Raw genomic sequence first — 20,882 nt, forward strand, 5'->3', positions numbered from 1 at the left:
CGGACTCTCAACCACTGCGCCACCAGGGAAGCCCCATTTTGTTTTTTGAGTTGGTAATTTTGTTATCTTTTCTTCTCTTGAGTGTGAGACCAATATACTACTCTTTAATCAATTAGTGTGCTGTCAGCTTAAAAGACATCTTACTTGGGCTGGTAAAAAATAAGGAAATTTGTTATATTATAGAATAAGAATAATGTACAGAGTTTGAGTGGCTATGTAAATGGTAATATCATCTACTTAACAATGTTGTGAATAATCCAGTTCTTTCTGTCTCTTCTGTCTGCCATTGTTGGTGTTGGCATTATCCTTAGGTTGGTAGCAAAGTGGCTTTAACAGTTTCATGAGTCACATTCAGACAAGGAAATGTAAAGGAATAAAAGACCATTACTCACTATGTCTCATCCTTAGGAGCAAGGAAACCTTTTTTTTTTTTTTTCTTGCGGTACGCGGGCGTCTCACTGTTGTGGCCTCTCCCGTTGCAGAGCACAGGCTCTGAACACTCAGGCTCAGTGGCCATGGCTCACGGGCCCAGCTGCTCCATGGCATGTGGGATCTTCCCGGACCGGGGCACGAACCCATGTCCCCTGCATCGGCAGGCAGACTCTCAACCACTGCGCCACCAGGGAAGCCCACCAAGGAAACCTTTCAAAGAACTTTCCCTCACATCTCATTGGCCAGGAACCTGTCAATTCCAATTCTTAAGCTTACTTGAAAGAGTGATGGGGAAACTATGATTTGCTTATATGAATCAACTGCTTTAGGTGGAAGAAGTGTTCAGGAATCAATCACGTTGATCACTACACTTAAAGAGAGGGAGTAGAAAACAAGTTTTCTGAAAAAAAATAATTTGCTTAGGGGACTTTTTTTTCTAATTAACGTAGATTTCCTGAAGCAATCATAAAAGTTTTCTCAGACAATCAGAAAGAAGAGTGTATATTTTCTCTCCAGAGAAAATTATAAAGATTAGCTAGTTCTACAAGGAAATTTTCTGGAAGGATTTATTTTTCTTTCAGGAGATATCTTGGAAAGCATTCATTGCAAGTAAAAATGCTTGAAATAATTTTTCTCCACACTGCATTGTAAAGATTGAAAAATCTGCTAACATGTACAAATACTTCTCTTGCTTATGTAAGAGTTCGTTTGCCTCTATAAAACTTCTCTATGATTATTTAATCTAAGTTTTGTAAAATCTAATCTGCTGCAGATTTCTTCGCATTTGCTGATACTCTGTCAGTTTTCTCCCTTCAGTATTGTTAACTGTTGTTGAGGGTGACATCGTCAGGAGGGAATACATTACAACTTAACTCAGAGAATTAAAGACTACATCATTATTCTGTAGTACTAGTTTTTAGCATTATCCACTAAATATTTAATGTACAGAGAACATATTTTTAAAAAATCAAATAACTAAATATGACAAGTGTCATTGAAAGTATTTTCTAGCAGAATTATGTCTAGAATAATGCTGCTTTGATTGATTTGGTTTTGTCAGTCTCTGGGATTGAAATTTATTGTATGTGTTTGTAGAAGTAAAACTTGGAATACTTTTTAGTAACTGAACTTTGAATAATTTTCTTTATTTTGTCCTACTGTAGTCAGGGTTTTTTGTTTGTTTATTATTTTCATAGAAAAATTTGAGTATCTACTCTTGGTGCTAAGAACGTCTAACAGAATATAAAACTCAGGTCTTGTCATTGCTCATGCCCTACTTAGGAAGATAAGACATAACACAGTTAAAATAAGACAAGTCAGAAAAATTTTAAATGTCCAAAATAATGAGACAGATCACATAGGAATTCAGGGAGGGGGAAAAAAGATCACATGTTGTGCATGGGATTTGAATTAGTCCAAAATGGATGAGTAAATGTAAATTATTGTTAACACTTTAATTAAATAGTTTGTATTTGGACCGCAAGGTTTATTATTTCCTTGTCCAGCTAGGATGGGGGAAAACATGTTGGAGAAATAGAGTAGAAGAGTCATTTCTCCCCTCCATGTGTAAATTTCTCAGAGTTTACGTTAAAGAAACTAGGTTTCCCTGCCCTTAACGTACCCCATCTCTAGAATCAGAGGAATTTTAGTAGTCCTTGAAAAATGTGGTCAACTGTAGACATTTATATCCATTTATCATTAATTTATAAGTGATGCATGAGAAACCTGTTCAGTGTAGACATCATAATAATGAAAGTGTTTGACACTTGTACAATATGGTTTAAGGACCTATGGTTTCTAAACAAATTATCCTAAACTACATGGCATCTGTCACTGACTACAAGTGAACTTTCTCCACCTCAGCTGGCCTTAAGTAGTCCTAGCAATAATTCATGTAAAATCCAGAGCCCTCTCTATGTAAACTTTAGGAGTAATATATACAAGCTGAAAGTCTCTCCCTCTCTTCTTCTCTCCCTTTTTTTCAATGGAGTCATGGTTGACAGTAAAAAAAAAATGTCCAATCCTCTCTGGTTATGCTACTTAGTTGGCTTCTTGAGTTAATGAATTGTTGGGATCCTTCCATCTGAAAATGTTACTCATTTTGGACGCAGTTCAAACCATGCTTAAGTGGAGTGAGTCTCTAAACCAGGATGTAAGCAAACAGGTCACAAAGGGAATGATTTATTAAGCTAAGTACTGCTTTTGTATCTATTAATGAAGCATTTGTTTCTTGGTTTTCTTTCTTCTGTCTTCTCTTGTTTTTCAAGTGGGTTATAGAGACAGATGAGTAGACCAGTGAGAAATAAACTTATTCTGAGACTACAGTTGTTATTTATTTTACCTACTAATCCAGCAGCAACCATTATGTCAACTCATAAGGTATAATAATAAACAACTTATTTTACCTCCCACAGTCCCTTTCAATCTGCTCTGTGGGACTGGGTCTTCTCCCTGGACCTGTCTGATGACTCCAGCAGACCCCATGGCTTTCAAGGTCACTCTTAGAGAGTACAGACAGTTGTTTTCCAGCAATTAAAAGGTCCAGTCTAATGTAACAGAGTGTCCAACCTCATTTAAAATTGAACCTTCGCTCGCTCTACCCGTCCCCATTTGGGCACGCCATGGGAGGGAGGGCAGGTTCCTGAGAAGGGAGTTGTTCAGAGGCTTCTTCTCTCCTGACCCTGACTGCGTTCCTCCTCTTCTCTAAGCTGCTACAGTCAGTGTCTGACCCTATGGTGTCGTATCAGGAGAAGAGAAGAGGAGAGGGGTTCAGGAAAATGTCTTTTGCCATTGTCAGAGGGACCTCACTTCTCAACTTTCTGGTCTTGTCAGACGGTTAAAGAAGGGTGACTTTTCTTTCACTGGCCCCTCTGTGAGTTTCTGGAATTTCCTCTTTCTGGACTTCTTTCCCTTGCAATTTTCTGGATAAGCGTGACTGCATTTCTCCTCTGACTGGTGTGTCCTCATTCTTTATCTGAGACAGGTTGCAGTTCCACCAGGTGTTAACTTCTGAAGTCTTTTCACTCAGCCTTCTTGAACAGGACCTAAGGTGACCTCATGCCATCAAATTTTTGCATGACCATGTCTCCCATCTGTTCCATAGGAAGCTGTCTTGTGTATTTTCCTGGCACACTCTAGAAGTTCAGGTTGATATCAGTATAGCCACTGAGCCTGGCCTCTGTGTCCACTGAAACCTGTCAGTCTCTCTCACCCTTTAGACATTTGTCCACAATGTCCCACAAATGGCATGTTCAACAGTAAGTGCTTCTCGAGGTCCCATCAAAGCCCCTTCCCTGGCACCTGCTTCTCACCCTGGGGCTTGTAAGACACATTGACACAACTGTCTCAGACAAAATATCCTTCTCAAGGGAAAGGAAAAACCTTTGTAAGTTCCAGTGTCCAACTATCGTATAGCTTGAACATAGGTGAAATCATCTAAATGATTCTTGGCCACCTACTTTGAAGATTTTTGCATCCTCAGCTAACATCTCATTTTAAATTTTTTCTCAGCTAAAATTTCTTTTTTTAACATCTTGCTTTACTATCTAAGCCATAAAATGAGCTCTCAAAAGAATTTTGCTTCACTTCCAAATATAACAGGCAAGCTCATTGTATATCATTCCTGATGTATACACGCTAGAATCATAGGAGTAACCAAATGGGGAATGTCAGTATCCTTATTAGTATTATTTGCATTTTGGATATTAATAGCCTTATTCAAAACATTTGCTGTTTTACATCTTGTTTCCCATGTTTTTCAATAGTATTATTTCTGTTGGGTTCTAGCAAAGCTAAGCCGTAACCGAGAATCTAATAAACGAGAGTGTAGGACATGCAGTGATCCATTTTTAAATAATCTAACAATTAGTCTCCAAATAGTTTACTTTCATTTTGAGACAATACTTATCTTTTTTATTTTCATTTAATTAAAAATATTTTCTCTTGAAACTGAAATGTGTGAAAAGTAAATGTTTTACATAAAATGTTCAAAGAATTGTAATGTTAACTAAACAAAGGTGAAGATTATTAACCGGGCCCCAACAAAAACGTATTAGCTAAATTTACAGTGTTGAAGGCAAAAGCAGTATAATACTTAAAATTTTTATGTTTAATGTAATTGACGTTAGTTTTTAAGGTAAAAAGCACTAAATATGTTTCTGGCAGAAAACAAGGAAGTTTTCCCATGGGTTTTAAAATGAGAAAGCAATGTATCAAAGCAATATAAATGTATAACCTACCTAAAAGAGAACTCCATGTTTTTATGGAATAACTTGAGATAATTTCATTTCGCCTTGCTAATAAAATTTAGGTCCTCACATTTAAGAACTTTAATTCTTTTGTTTATTAACCAAAACCCAGAACTATTTAAAAGGAAACATTGGTAAACTTAAAACACTTAAAAGCTAGAACTCAGACACTCTTAAGAAGATTGACTTTCTTTTTGAGCAGATTGTCACATTTATAAACATGGAATGACTCTATTAACGTTTTTTTTTCCTTCTTCCCAGCAATTGTAATGTAATTTCATATTATTTTTCTCCTTATTTAACATGAAAATGAGGTACGTAATTATAAAAATTAGTCAGTTTACTTGAAATTCATCAAAATGTTCTCCTATTTTAATCATTGTTATTAGAAAAATCACTAATCGAACTGAGTTTATAATTTTAACTATAATAATTTTCAGTGGCATATTTAAACACCCTTTTTTTGTGTAGCATGAAAAGGACTTTGTTATTTCCCTTTCCCTTAAGGAAGTCTAAAACGAGGGTTTTCATACACGGGGATCCTGTACTTGCTTGCTTTATATTGAGTATAAGCAGAAATGCTTTTATAAATCAGAATGACCTTCGGACTCTAGTTCATTAACTCACTTCACGGCTGCATAAGACGTTCTCATCTAACGCGTGACCCTGGAAGCCTATTATTTAGGCGAAAAGACTGAGAATAAATAAATTCTCATTTGAAATCAAGTCATGGTTGACAAAAGAAAATTGCCACTCTTTATTCTTAGTTAATACTTGAAATAAAGAAAATATAAACCCTTGGAAACCCTGTGGACTCCCCAATAAATTAAGTTTTGGTATAAGGCACCCTGCTTAGCTTCACGGTGATTAATCTGCTCCTATTGCCTGCGGAGCACATGCTGTCTAGTAATCACAGAGGTGAAACAATTGCCTCGTTCATGGATGGGCGGGCTCCCCCGCCCGGGTGCTGATGTGCAGGTCCCATCTGGTCACTGTAATGGACTGTCAGGATGTTGTCAGACTGCTCAGACTTCTGCCGGAACTCGACAAGGACTCTGTCTCTGTCTCCAGTTTTAAAGGAAACTTTGCAGATCACTTTTCAATAATTTCCGAGTACTTTTTATGTATGTGGGCTGTGCCAGGTGCTAAAGAGGGTAGGAAGAAAACATAAGGTCCCTTGTCACTTAGTTTTAATGAGTCATATACTTCTCAGCTTTAATGAGTCATATACTTCCTGTAAGGAGAGAAGGGAGACTGTGACTTGTATTCCTCACAAAATTTTGAAATTTATCCACAAGTGTAATTGCACCACAAGTTCAAAATCACCAAGCCATTTGTGGATTTCTTAAATTTCGTTTTAATTTGTATGATATAGTAGCATTTTTCTCATTTTCATGCAGTATATTTATTGAGCTCCTGCCATTCCAGGCAGAACAAACTCATTCTGGGGATAATGCTAAGATGATACTTGGCAGTGCAGCACTCGCTGCTAACAAGTGGTGCAGTAGAGACTCGAACCCACGTCTTCCAATTCCACTGCAGTTCATTGCTCTTTATTCCAGGAAAAGGTCCCAACCTAAATCTACTTGCAAAAAGAAGGGGGCAGATGGATGTGGTAGACGCGAGTGTACTGGAATTCGGAGCTGGTTGACGGAGGAAAGCTAAATGTCAAAGAGGCTTTGGGCTGAGTCCTAAAACAGGAAAGGGAGAGACAGTTCTCACCCAAGACTTCATGAATGAAGCTATGTGGGCGATTAGACGCAAACCTTGAGAATTGAAACTTCCCTTCTGTAACAGTCTCTACCCCAGCCGCCTTCAGTTTTACGTGCTTTACCGCTGGCTCTCCTGTCCTTTTTTCCCAGTACTTCGGTCTTTAGCTCAGATCTCCTACCTCTCTCTGTCCTTGGAACTGAGACTCGAGTAGTCACTGCTCCCTTTGTTGTTCAAATCCTTGCATCATATGGCATCTAGAGCAGCATTTTCCCAACCCTTTTACAACCAGTCAAGAACTTGAATCCTGTTCGTTGACAGAGGTGGCCACTTGCATTTTTAAGGCTGTGAGTTTTTGTCTTTACTTAGGTTTTATGAACAAGTTGTAACTTCCTCTTGTGTATTCCATTCAGTTGTCTTGGCATCTCTGAATTAGGCCAAAGGGCATTTGACTGACCTTGCACTTGCTAACTTGAGTCAATTAAATTGCTTTTCCAAAGATGAAACAAAGAGCAGATATAATTAGAATTTCCTTAGGATGTTGTTATAAGGCCTTATCATTATTTGAATGTTTCTGTAACTTGCCTAAGATTAAATAATTAAAAATAAAGTGCCTGCCATTTCACGTTATGAAATGATAACTGTTAATGAATTATATAACTTATAAATGAAACAGTAATTGTTAGAGACATTGCAGCATTTTACTGTGAGTTCCTCCTGCCTATTTGTCTTCAAAGTGAAGTAAACATGCTTTAAAAAACAAATCATTTTGGATTTTGGATAGAGATAAGCAAATAAAATCAATATAAGATAACTAGATCATAGGTTGTATTTTTAAATGCATACAGCTCCTGCTATCGTTTCATAAGGAAATTAATATTAAATCTCTTTTGAAAAATGTGCTTAAAATTTAACTTTATAGCATATAAGCCTATGTAAAGTGACAGTGAAGACAATGTTTATTTCATCAGAGTGATCTCTTTTCATACTAGTAATCTACATTCTATAACTCTGAAGGAAACAGATACGTACATATTTTTACTCATTCTTTTTTTAAAAATATGTAACCCTTCATGAATTTGCATGTCATCCTTGTGTAGGGGCCAGGCTAATCTTCTCTATGTCATTTCAATTTTAGTATACGTGCTGCCAAAGTGAGCACTACATATATATTATTAGAGGTTAGTATTTGATCCTTCCAAGTGTAACAGGCAAAAATTAATTTTTTGGAAATGATCAATTTCAATTATGAAATACTATGAAAACAACATAAACATACTAACATGATTAAGTCAGTAAATTGCTGAATATGGAAACTGACTTATCAGACATACTTGTTTTAAAACTTTAACCCATAAATTATCATCTTCAAGTGGAGACATTTTGTAAACTTACTTACTTGTCTTCTTTCCCATGTAGTTTTCTGTTACCAACTTGATCTCTAAGATTAGCACTCAAATTAAAACCAATTTGCAGCCCCTAATTATTTTGTAGTGGATCAATTAGTGGTTACACAGTAGATAACTATGTTGAGAGAAATTCTTGGGCTTATCAGGGTCCACAGAAAGGATCTGTTTGATTTCTGATGTCTGTCCTACATGTGGGTGGAGAGAACAGCTTTGTACATATTTGATATCCGTGATGTCTGGGCTCCAAAGTCCTGAAGACTACTCCCACCAAAATGATAGCTTAAAAGCTGTATCTGGTACATCATACAATGTTAAGAACCAGCATTCTGTGGGAATATTTCAGGACAATTAAAATATGGCAGTTATGCAAGTAGCACCTCTGCTTCTGGTATGCCTCTCTTTGATAAGTGAAAGAAAAATGTCTGGGTAACTTTCTAAAGAAGTAATACAGCTGCATCAAGTTTTAGAAATAGTGGTATGTGTTTTGCTTGTCTTGCTTAATGGAACTTTTAATATGGCATGATGCTGTGTGTTCAAAGCACCAAAGTGCAAGAAAATGTGTATGTCATCTTACTTTTGACAAATTCAGCAAGCAAAGAGAGTAGTAATAATCACTACCTCAAAACTTTCCCATTACCTAATTAATGATCAAGAGGGCCTTTTATAGATATTGTGGACTTTGCATTTTTAAGTGTGGGGTGTGATTTCTGTGTGAGAGTGAGGCAATCTCAAAGTGTACTACCTGGGCTACAGAAATAATTTCAAGATCTCAGGTACCTCTTGGGCTTTTGTGTAAACGATGCTGAAACTTGATACTATATATGAAATACTCTATACCCAATCAGAGTTAACATCTCTCTCTCCCTCTATGTATCTGTCTATCTCTCTTTGTTTCTCACTCTTTTTCCGCTCTGTATCCATCTACACATGTACACACGGTTTGACTAGAAATATACGGAAGTGGTGGAATGCTTTTATACAGATAGATAAAGACAGAGATATATATGTCACATTATATATGTCACTTCAAAAGATTATTGAAAAACAAATATGTTACTTGAACATATTTCTGCCAATCCTATGTAAGTATAAGAGTGTGTGGAAATCTTGGTTGTTTTTTGTTTTGCTTTATTTTTAGATTGAGTTATGTGAAATTTTATCTCTTCACATTGTTTACCAAAAGGGATCAAAAGGAATATTTTTTTAAAAAACCCTTATTCTAGTGACTAGAATGGGCAAGTAAAAGAAAATCTCACCATAAATCATAATTAAAATGATAGCTTTTTAAATATTGGCACAACTACAATGATTTTTATTTTTTTTTCCTTTTAAGTAAATGTTTACAGTCTGGAAGACAATCAGATGTCTCCTACATTGTTATTATTATGATAATTCTATTTGTGATTCCTAAATTCTTGACAGCACTGTGTCAAAATAAGCCAGTATGTAGCCTCAATAACTTTATTTTTAAGGCTTAAATGTTTCCTTAAGAAGTAAGATTGTCTTTGTGATACTATCTTAGAATTCCTATGCTATAACAATAATGATCCAAGGATAATTTTTGTTTTTAACAGGTTTTAGACTTTATGGGATTGAAGGTGAATGATGAAAAGTGAGATAACATTTTGGGGAAAAAAATCTGCTTTGTAAACAGACATTAGAAGATATATTTAAATTGGTTTTTGGAGTCCAACAAATTCTCAGTGCTTGAATATCTTCGTATAACATTTACCCACTAATCAAAAACCCAATTGTTGGAAGCTTGTCCTTTTAGTTTTATGGCTTCATTTACTAGGATGACACAATTTAATTTACAGTTGTATGACTTAAAATTAATAACTGAAAATGTACAACAAAACCATTAAAACATCTTTTAGAAATTTGTATCCCTTTGCAAAGAGAAAAAAGAATCTGCAATTACGATTTTAGTATCAAGTCTTTAAGACAAAATTAGAGTTGAAACTATTAAGCTAAGCTAAACTGTTACATTAGAGTTGAAACTATTAAAAGCAAGTAATTTAAAACAATGGCTAGTGGCTCTTTCCTCTTTGCTCTCTTCTTATAGTGTTTATATCTCCTATGGAAGTGCACGTACCCTATCTGTTTACAGAACTGTCTTCCTGACTCACATCTTAGCACCTCAGTGCCACACCTTGCCAGGTATACAGAAGCCCTTTCATAATTATGTGTCTAATGAACAAATGGTTAATGAACAGTAACTACTCTGTGCTAACCTTGGAACTTCCATTTAGGTTTCAAAAATGATAAAGAAGATTGCTTCCACATTTTGTCAATCTTTAAATAACTCCCTCCGTTTTGAAGCTCCTATAAATACATTCAAAATTAATTTTAGAAACATCATTCGTCTCATAATTTACTTCAACTCAAATCACCCAATACACTGGTTAAAGGTAAAAGAATAGAACCCAGTGATATTCTTTTTCCTTTTTAAGTCACACTTCATGTGAAAGAGTCCTGTATTTCCCTTTCTTTCTTTTTTTGTATAGTACTAATACCAGTGAAATATTCAGGTCTGAACAAATCTACAAATATTTATTCTAAATTTATTTCTGAAATGTGACTAAATCTGACCATAGTATAAAACAGAAAAGAACAAGATCTGACATATTGAAAGGATTCAAAGAAATATTAATCTAGACTTGAGACCAAATAAAATGAACTAGTGACTAAACCAGTTGACACATCATGGACATGCTTTCTGTGTACCATTTATTTTCATTCCAATGATACAAAGTTATCCTTTGTAAAATCACTGTAATATTCAAGAATCAGCAAGTATAGAGTTGCAGTTTTGCAAGATGAAAGAATTCTTGAGATTGGTTGCACAAAATGAATATACTTAACAATACTGTAATGGCTAAGATGGTACATTTTATGTTATGAATGTTTTACCACAATGAAAAATAATAAAAAAAAGAATCAGCAAGAAAAAAGTGAGAGGATACCTTGAGTTCATAAGTTCAAATATGAAGCAAAGTTTTCATAAATTCAGGATGTTATTTTTAAGGGACAAAAAAGAATACTCAATTCAGTATTTTTGCTACCAGTGATTAAAAACAGAAACAAAACAAAACAAAACAAACAAAAAACAACAAAAAAAACAAAAACAAACAAAAAAATGTGAAGAAACTGTCAAATTTCCTGACAGCTACGGTGTTTTATTTTTGCTATTCATATATTCATTTATTTAGGACTTCATGATTCCAGGTCGATGACCGACTATCATTTGGCCTGTGCATGGCCCATTTTGATTTATTTACTAACTTACATTACTTAGTTGTTTTTAATTATGTAGTAAACACTTGAAAATGCACCATCCAGAACAAAAGCTAAAATCTGTTAAATAACCTGTTTATTACCGCCAGTATAATCTTTTTATCAGTCTTGGGTAACCATCTTTCTGAGTCCTGTATTCATCACTCTGTTGCTTTTCTTTTTACATATTTATTGTATCTACATATATACCTAAAAAGTGTCCTTTATCTTAGTTGTTTTAAACATTATTCTATGGAGATCATGCTGTTTGTCATTTTGGGGATATACTTTTTTCACCTAATAATGAATTGCTAAGGTCCATTCATATTGCTCTTCATTGCTGTAGTCCATTCATGTTTTATTGCTGGCTACTATTCAAAATTATGTGAAAGTATAATTGCAGTGATTTAAAGCATTCTTTATAAATAGCCTCTTTAGGTCTTCATTGTGAACTACATCCAGGTTAGCTGGTCACCTGAGCCTGCTGTTTGGCGCTCAACGACCCTATCTATGTACACCCTTTGATTGTAATTTGTAGTTGTTAAAATGTGCTCTAAATGAACAACCTTACTTCATTTAAAAATCTCAGTAATTTAATCGTATTTGTCTGTTCAGAGACTGTAAGTGCTAGTCTAGGTTCTTCTTTATTCAGAGACATAAAACCCTAAAATTTCACTATGAGGATGATATCATATAAACATTAGTGACTTCTAAATCATTTGTTCATTCCAGGTTTAACAAGTCTCTTTCAGTGTATTCCCTCAGGATATTTTCCTTTTTCCCCACCTATTAAAATATTTTCTGCTAACACTGGTGAGAAACATAATAAAGGTTTGTCAGGAACTCTTGGAACATATAAGCTACTAAGAGCTTGACTTTCTTGTTTCTTCTTGTCTATAGCTTAACAAAGAGCATTTCTTTCTGTAAGCTAAAGGAGTAATGCAACTGTTTGGGGCCTTATTCTGAAAAACTTCCTGGAAGAATTTCTAAAATTTGTTAAAAAACAAAAAACTATTTGTGATAAGTTCAAGACTGATAAAGCATGATTAAAAGTGACCAATCAAGGAGCCTTCTGCCTTTGTCCTTAATGTATTTGCCCAAATGATATTTATTATGTAGTGGTTGAGACCCTCCCAGTTCAAGGGGCAGACTTTGGGTCATATTTTGGCTCTGTTGCGAACCAGCTTCATGGCCCTTGACTTGTTTAATGACTGTATGAAGAAATTTTCTGACCTGAAAACGGGGAGAGTAAGTACAGCTATCTCATAGGGTCATTGTGAGATTGAAATAAGATAATGCTTATTGTCTTACTTAATGTTTAACTAAATGACAGGTGCATCTCAGCTCTATCTGTGTTAAATATTGTCAACAAGTCCACACTGGTCTTTGACTTGGAGTGATAATTTATGCTTGTGACAAAGAGCTGTTTCTCACACCTCATTGCGTGTGTTTATAATGCACTACCAGTCCGAGAAAACACAGAAAAACAGCGTAAAAAGAATCTCTTACCTAAGCAAATGCTAACCTGAAATTCCGTTGAAGTCACAATAGGAAGTTATGGCCTACTCAACATGATTTATATATTATTAAATACATTTTAAAAGAAATTAGAAGATTAACAAGTGGATGATTCTGCCCAGTGTTTTCTTATAATCTTTTTAGGGTGGCTTTGGAAAATATTTAAATCTCAAAATTCCTACATCCTATCTAACAGCATGCTTTTGTCTTGATAGCCACTCTTTAATTTCACACACTCACTCTCCTAATTAGAATTGTGTAGTGTTTTAGATATTCAGATTCTAACACACCTTGAAATGTTTTACAGATTTATTGGCCTGCTGCAAAGGAACGGGTAGAATTGTGTAAATTAGCTGGGAAAGATGCCAATGTAAGTATGAGACTTTAAAGAACATCTTTGTTAAACTGGTGCTGATATGATAACAAATATTTATATTGGGTTTTATTGAATTAATGGCATTAGTATATTATTTTTAAGACTACACTAATATTCTGTGTAAAGATTAATATGGTATAAAATGTTTCTACCTTGCCAAAAGGAATGACATTGTTCTCAGAAATTTAGAAATACTACCGTTTCCAAAGTGTTAATTCTGACTGTATTTTCTTCACAAAAAAATCTCAGAAATACATTTAAAATATTTAAAAATAAACCATCAGAAAATACTGTATTTCTAGGGTTGTGTGTTTTTCATCTAATGCATATATTTTGTGAATGTACACAAAATCATCAGTGGTTTTAGCATTACAAACACACACTTGACATCTTAATTTAATTTGGGGTGAAATTAAACTTACAACATCTACAAGAAGTCTTGCAAAAGTAGACATTATAGAGCTATTAAAGATTGGTTGAAAATGAATAATACAACATTCTGGAATAAGAACTAGAAATAATTTACTCCAAAATTTATGTAAGAGTAACTATAGGAAATAACTTATAAAGGATAAATAGTGGGGTCCTAGTATAAACTTCTAGTTTAAGCTCCCTTAAGGACCAGAGAAACCCCTTTGACAGGTATAACTGCCCTCATCATCTTTGGGGTGTCTTGTCTGGATTGCTTTTGCACTGTCCAAGCTGTCTTACATGCTTCCCCAAATTGTGTTGCCTTTTTTTATCTCCAGCAATGCTGTGGCTCTAACTGCCTCTTCTCATCTGAATGTTCTGATTCAGGCCAGATGCTCTGTGTTCTGCCCTGACTTCTTGCCCTGTAATGATAGGGAGAATTGCTCTTCTTTGGCGAAACAAATCACATCCTGAATGTAACTCAAGATGAAAAAGTTGTAACTTTGGGCAAAAGCATGGACATCATGAGACTTCCTTTGCAGTATCCTGGAATGTTTCCTCTAACCACTATAACCCAGGAGTATTAAACTGAGCAGTGCCCTCATTTTTAATAACAGCAAACAGTATGTGTTGTATGAAAGCATAATTATATTTAACAATTCTCACTTTATTATTGTGATAAAGGTAAAGCAACACGACGTATGTTGCCTAATGAACTTAAGGGGAAGCTTAGAAGACTTTATTCACTCATTTGTTCATTCATTTATCCAACAAATATTTATTAAGAGCCTAAATATGTGCATTAATAGTGTATGAAAGCGCTCATGGATCTTTTAATCTAATGAGGGATATAGATATTACACAAATGATTCCTTATATGTAGCCACTGTACAGTTGGCCACAGGTTCTAAGTCTATAAATTCAACCAACCGTGCATCAAAAATATTCCAAAAATTCCAGAAAGTTCAAAAAGCAAACTTGAATTTATTGCTTACTGGCAACTGTTTACATAGTGTTTACATTGTATTTACAATTGTTTACATAGCATTTACATTGTATTAAGTATTATAAGTAATCTAGAGATAAAGTATATGGGAGGCTGTGTGTTTGCCATTTTATATAAGGGACTTGAGCATCCTCAGATTTTGATAAATGTCAAGGTCCTGGAACCAATCCACCGAGGATACTGAAGGATGACTGTCCTGCAAAACAAAATAATCAAAACAAAGTAAAAGAAAAAAACTTTTGGTTATGCCTCATTCTGTATTCAGTTAGTGTTAAATGTGACTTTTGGGGCACATTTATGTTAGCAGAAATATATCAGAGAGTGTGTGCTTCAAATGCAACAGGAAAAAGTTTTTACATTTATTTTGCTAGAAATGAAAGAGTGTAAACTAATGTAGAATATATTCTTCCTTTCATGTCTCTAATCTCTCCACCCTGTTCAATGTCAGATGCCCTGTGAGCAGGTGCCCCAGTCTGCAAAAGCAACAGTACTTTTTTGAACTCATGGGAAAGAAAGATGCTTTGGTTGTGATTTTTCAAATTTACTTTGTTGCATAACAGTAGAAGCATGTCATAAACAGTGTGAACACTTCTGTGTTTCATCAGTATTGAGTGTAGGATAAGGAGGCAAGTAGGAAAAGGGTGTTTTAAATCTACTCCAACAGAGTAGTGTCAATTTTCCCATGGAACAGGTGAAGGATAAGCACTCAAGGTTAATCAGTGAAGTTTTAATTGTGACAGTTTTCTCATTTCAGTATGTTCACTAATTCCAGTTGTAGAGTAACTCGGTTGCCCCTCTTATCAAGCTAAAACAAAGGGTGATAAACTTTCTTGAAGGTGGTATCCTAGAGAGTACATAAGACCCAGTATATGGAACCTATTCTTCCAATTCAATTGTATTTGAGAGCTTGTAGTCACCTCTGACTTTAAGTACACTTTAAAGTACACTGTGTACTTTAAGTACACTGTTAACCTAGGATTAGAGATTTAGGGAGCTTCTCTCTTTTTACTGAAGTCTATAAAGTTTGCTGTTGAATTATGTAGGTGTAATGCAAGTCTTTGTTTCCTTCTTTTCAATTTGCCCCTTTAAAATAATACTGTATTTTAGAGTTACTAAGAATAGCTAACATTTTTATAGCACTTACCATGTTCCAGGAACTGCTTTCAAAGCTTTATACCTATAATCTCGTTTAATCCTTACAACAATACGGTATGTTAGATTTTATTTTTATTCCTCATTTTCCAGATGAGAAGACTGAGGCCAGAACGTTTAAATGACTTGCCCAATATTACATACTTAGTAAATATTGAATTGAATCCAGAAGGCTTGCCCCACCATCTATGCTCTTATAATACACTATAATCTACACATCAAGGTCTGAGTTCTATGTTTAAGGTCTACAAACTGTATCCCTCAAATCATTTCTCTCTTCATAACCATAATGCAGATCCTCATTTTACAGCATTACATAGATTTTGGCCAACAGAAAACTGAGGCAAGTGTGTGGTTTTATTAACATCTTTTATTGCCTTTGGCATTACCCTCTCTCCTCCCTTCTCTCTAGTAATTTTTACCTACTTCCCAAGAGTGTGTTTTGAATTAACAAGTGTTTGGAAAGACTGTCCCTTTACACAAAGGTACTATATAACTGAAAAATAGTGAATTATTTACCATAATGAAAGTTAGCTCATTGGCGTGGGAAGGGAGTGGAAGGAGAGGAAACAAAAGAGAGCTATTCCACTTTCTTGAGCACAGTCCCGGGTTTAATCCAAGGAAGGGAAGAGGTGACAGGAAGCTATTTGGTTGCATTTTGTGTCTGCTTCAAATATTATTCAAAAGAAAGTCACTAAAGAAATGTCTGGTCCTGCTATAAAAGAGTGGGGTAAACTGCTCAGTCCAGGCAAAAGAATGCATGGGGTGTGGGCAGCCTGAGTCGTCGGCCTAACTGTAGAGGCGCACAAACTTGTCAATGGAGACATTACATAGGGTTAAAGGGTCTTCCATCTCTAAAGTTTTCTGATTACATTCTTTTTTTCTTTTTTCTTTTTTAAGAACATCTAAAGTAAAACAAAGTGTTCATTGTAGAAAGTTTGCAAATTATATAGAATTCATCTGTAAATAGTTCTTCCCCCATGAATATTACCCAGAGATAGCTGGTGGCATTTTGATGTTTATTCTTCTATCTTATCTATTTACTATTTTTCAGAATGAAATCATTGTATACATAGTCCCTTAAAACATTTTTTTTCCACTTCGCAGACTGCCATGAGCATTTTCCCATGTCATTAAATTCCTTTTTTATAACACTACTTTTAATAGCTGCACTGCATTCCTTTATATATTATTTCATCAATCCCCTATTGTTAGAGTTTTGGTAGATATCCAGTTTTTACTATTGTGAATGATGCTGCACATGAAAAGCCTTATATATAAATATTGTGAACATCTTAGGTTACTGAGTACAATTACTGGTCAAAGGATATAAAATCTTTTATATACATTGTAAAATGGCCCTCCAGAAAGTTTATGCTTCTTATGCTTTATCCAGCAGTGCATGCTCTTAAGAGGGTATATTTCCCCATACCCTTGCTAATGTTGGATACAACATATAGTTAATGTTTAATACTAATACATTAATGAATGAAATAAATATATTTAATTTTTGCCAACAAAAAGAAAATTATTTTTGTTGTTTTAGCTTGACATTCTTTTTTTTTTTTTTTTTGCGGTACGCGGGCCTCTCACTGTTGTGGCCTCTCCTGTTGCGGAGCACAGGCTCTGGACGCGCAGGCCCAGCGGCCATGGCTCACGGGCTCAGCCGCTCCGCGGCATGTGGAATCTTCTGGGACTGGGGCACGAACCCGTGTCCCCTGCATCGGCAGGCGGACTCTCAACCACTGCGCCACCAGGGAAGCCCAAGCTTGACATTCTTTAATTACTATAAAAGCTAAATATTTTATGTAGTTGTAAAATTAGAATTTATATTAATATATTATTACTTTCTGATCCACTCACATAAAAAATATTCTTTCCTAGTTATCCTACTTGATATGTAGATTTTGATAGGCATATCTCTCAATTTTTTTCCTTTAAAATGTTTTTCTTTGCCCTTCTACCTCAACTGGTTTTGCTCTGTAGAAATCCTCCCCTGTGAGATGTTTCATTTTTAAGAAAGAAATGGGATATTTGGATTTTCTTATACTTATTTTGAAGCATTGACAACTTACTAAAATATTTTCAACATTGTAAGACCTAAACAGATATCTTTGCAGACTGAACTCTATCAGAAGTCTGCTAGACAAACGTAAGATGTAGCACAATGATAGGCATATGGCGAATGATCACAAAATATTTGAGGATCACAATATTCTGCAAAATATGCTAAACACAAAAACAGACCACATTCTTTTTTTTAATCTATCAATCTTTTTCTTTTTTTTTAGATCTTGGGGGTAGGAGTTTATTAATTAATTAATTTTTGCTGTGTTGGGTCTTCGTTTCTGCGCGAGGGCTTTCTCTAGTTGTGGCGAGCGGAGGCCACTCTTGATCGCGGTGCGCGGGCCTCTCACTATCGCAGCCTCTCCCGTTGCGGAGCACAGGCTCCGGACGCACAGGCTTAGCAGTTGTGGCTCAGGGACCCAGCCGCTCCGCAGCATGTGGGATCTTCCCGGACCAGGGCTCGAACCCATGTCCCCTGTATCGGCAGGCGGACTCTCAACCACTGCGCCACCAGCGAAGCCCAGACCACATTCTTAATCATAAGTGTCTTTTCATATATAACCTAAATAAATTAAAATTAGTGATTATAAGTCAGTTATCAGAAATACATATAAAGCTGTATTGGATTTAACTGGACTATATGTAACGTTAGAGAATTACAAGTAGTTCTGTTTTGCTAATATTTTTCTATGTATTAGGGGGAAACAAAAATTCTAAGTGTTGATATATAAACTAATATTTACTTGTCTTTTCTCTAAGTATTGTTTCATATTTGTTTTATTTATTTAATTGCATATCTCTTTAGATATATGTAAGGATGTGGATGAGAGGTAAAAATTGAAAAAAATAATCTTACTTGAGAGAATTAGAAAGTTGATACTTGTTTTTAGTTCTCTCTCTCTTTCTTCCAGTGGAGAGTTAGGGAGGTGGGAAGCGTGGGGAAGGAAGGAGAAATTCAGTTCTTTTCCCAGGTTGAGTACGTTACTGGCTGAATTGAATTGTTTGGTGTCATGCCCCAGCCCTTGCCATTGTGGGCAATAGCTGATAAATTAGCCAGCTTTCAGGGAAAGTTAAAACAGCTGCTTCTCGAATTTATCTTTCTTTATGCCTCACAGAATTACACCACCATTAATAGCCATGCCGGTCACTAAGTGAATTAAATCAAGTTAATTATTGCTCATGCTGTTGAAGCAAATCTTGGAACCTTTATAAATTAAAAGAGAAATCATTGTAAAGGCTTTTGCTTTGCTTCCAGTATTTGGCTGAAATGTCCACCCCAGGCAAAATTTAAAATGAGACCTCCTCTTTTAGAATCTCTGTCCCCGGTTTCTTCCCCTCACTGCCCTGTCATTGCCTCCAGGCTTCCCAGAGAACTGCCCTCCATCAACTTCACCACAGAAAACTTTGAGCAGAACTGACTTTTTTTTGTAAACTGTGTCAGATAACTCAGGATACATGGTTCTATTCCATGGCAGCCCAATCTGAGAGAAGAGAGGAATTTCAGAAATACATCCTTGGTGACATCTCACCAAAGTAAAAACTAGCATAATACGTTACTTTCCAGGGCTGGCTGCATTTTAATAAAGTAACTCCCAGGAAAGTTAAAGGATGGGAAATGTTTTAGGTGTGATTCAGAGCTTTTCCTTTATCATCACTCAAATTATATCTCCTATGTGTGTAAAACTTCACTCTGGGCCTCATTTGCCTTTTTAAACAGTGCTGTGTCTCTCACAGTCCCTAGTCTTTCTGACTTTATAATTTATAATCTGGAAAGGCAGTTGTTTTATTTCTTTATACAAATATTGATTTCACAATCTTGTAAGATTACTGTGTTACTCGGCTTGGGCTACCATAATAAAATACCATAAACTAGGCTGCTTAAACAACAGATATTTATTTCTCACAGTTCTGAAGGCTGGGAAATCCAAGGTCAAAGTGCAGGCCGACTTGGTCTTTGGTGAAAATTCTCTTTTTGGCTTGCAGGTGGCTATCTTCCTGTGATATCTGCACAGGGCAGAGAGAGTGAGAGCGAGTGCCCTGGTCTCTTCTTAGAAAGGCACTAATCCTATCATGAGGATCTCACTCTCTAAACCTCTTCTAAAGCTAATTACCTCCTAAAGGCCTCACCTCCTAATACCATCACCCTGGGAGGTTTAGGGTTTCAACTCATGCATTTTGGGAGGACACAGATATTCACTCCATAACAATTACCCTCTAAATTCTATGATTCTTTGGTAACACTGAGCTTTTGAAAAAATGGTGAAATCACTGGCAATGAGTGAATCCCACCTTACTCCAGGCATATAACTCTACTCTTGCCCTCCCTGTGTACTGTTCCATGTGTAGATTTCACCCTGCATAAATCTCTTCATGGGGAAAAGACCAATAAATAAAAGTCCCTTCAGTGAGCATGAGTGAGCAAAATGAAAGCTAGAGAATATTAAAATCTCTTACCCTAGCAGTGAAGCCATCATTGCAATTTATCTGCTGATTGCATATATTTTTCCTCTTTTTTTTGCCTTGGCTTATCTCATATTACTGTGTCATTCGTTCAAAACCATTGGTAGGGCGTATTTACTCTCTGAATTAGGTTTTCATCTGCGATTGTCTAGCATGATGTAAAAGAACATGAAGCTAGTTCTCTGTGGTGCCTTTGTGTCAATAGAAAATAAATTCTCTTCATCAAACACCTTGATGGAAGCGTGGAAAACACAGAATATGATTTTGTTAAGTAAGATTATCTGACAGAAAATTGTCTTAATGAATATAAAATTTTCCTTTCTTAGGAGGCTACATATAATAATTATATGAGAACATATACTAAACATATGAAAATATTCAAGGTAACAAAGATGTCTGCAGTGTGATTTGCACTTCCTCAGATAGGACTTTTTTCACAGCATACAACCTGTGTAACCATATGCAGTGGCCCTTCTGCTGTTACAAAGTGCCCACTCTTCCTACCTGATAAAGAAACATCCTTCCCTTGCGTGGTTAACTGAGGGGTTGGAACTGTCCTTTCATAGAGTCTTAAGCAACTTCTTTGTTTATAAGGAAGCAGAGAGCAGAAAACTCAATAAGTTAGTTCTTTATAACATTTTTCTGTAGTAGAATGTGCAGATTTTATTCACTGGGATCTACAAATTCTTGAGACATAAGATTGCCAGGCTAGCTGGACAGAGGAAGAACTAGGTACTAGGAACTCTGTACCACAGATATGGAGACATAGCTATTCATTCTAAAATCAGAACAGCCACTGGGATATTGATTATTCTGTA

The 20,882-nt window shown here is 35.6% G+C and overlaps 1 protein-coding gene and 1 non-coding gene across 2 annotated transcripts in view; one reads left to right on the top strand and one right to left on the bottom strand.

Moving 5' to 3' along the window:
• SEMA3D (semaphorin 3D) overlaps window positions 1–20,882 on the top strand; it is a 210,109-nt gene that overhangs the window by 108,835 nt on the left and 80,392 nt on the right. Inside the window, exon 6 of the mRNA XM_033440035.2 lies at window positions 12,900–12,962. Coding sequence (XP_033295926.1) covers window positions 12,900–12,962 — 63 coding nt within the window. The remainder of the gene's footprint in view (window positions 1–12,899; window positions 12,963–20,882) is intronic.
• LOC117195494 (U6 spliceosomal RNA) lies at window positions 7,445–7,551 on the bottom strand. Its single transcript, XR_004475212.1, has one exon. It is a non-coding gene; the product is annotated as a U6 spliceosomal RNA (small nuclear RNA).

Source organism: Orcinus orca, chromosome 9 (genome assembly GCF_937001465.1).
Source record: "Orcinus orca chromosome 9, mOrcOrc1.1, whole genome shotgun sequence".
NCBI lineage: Eukaryota > Metazoa > Chordata > Mammalia > Artiodactyla > Delphinidae > Orcinus > Orcinus orca.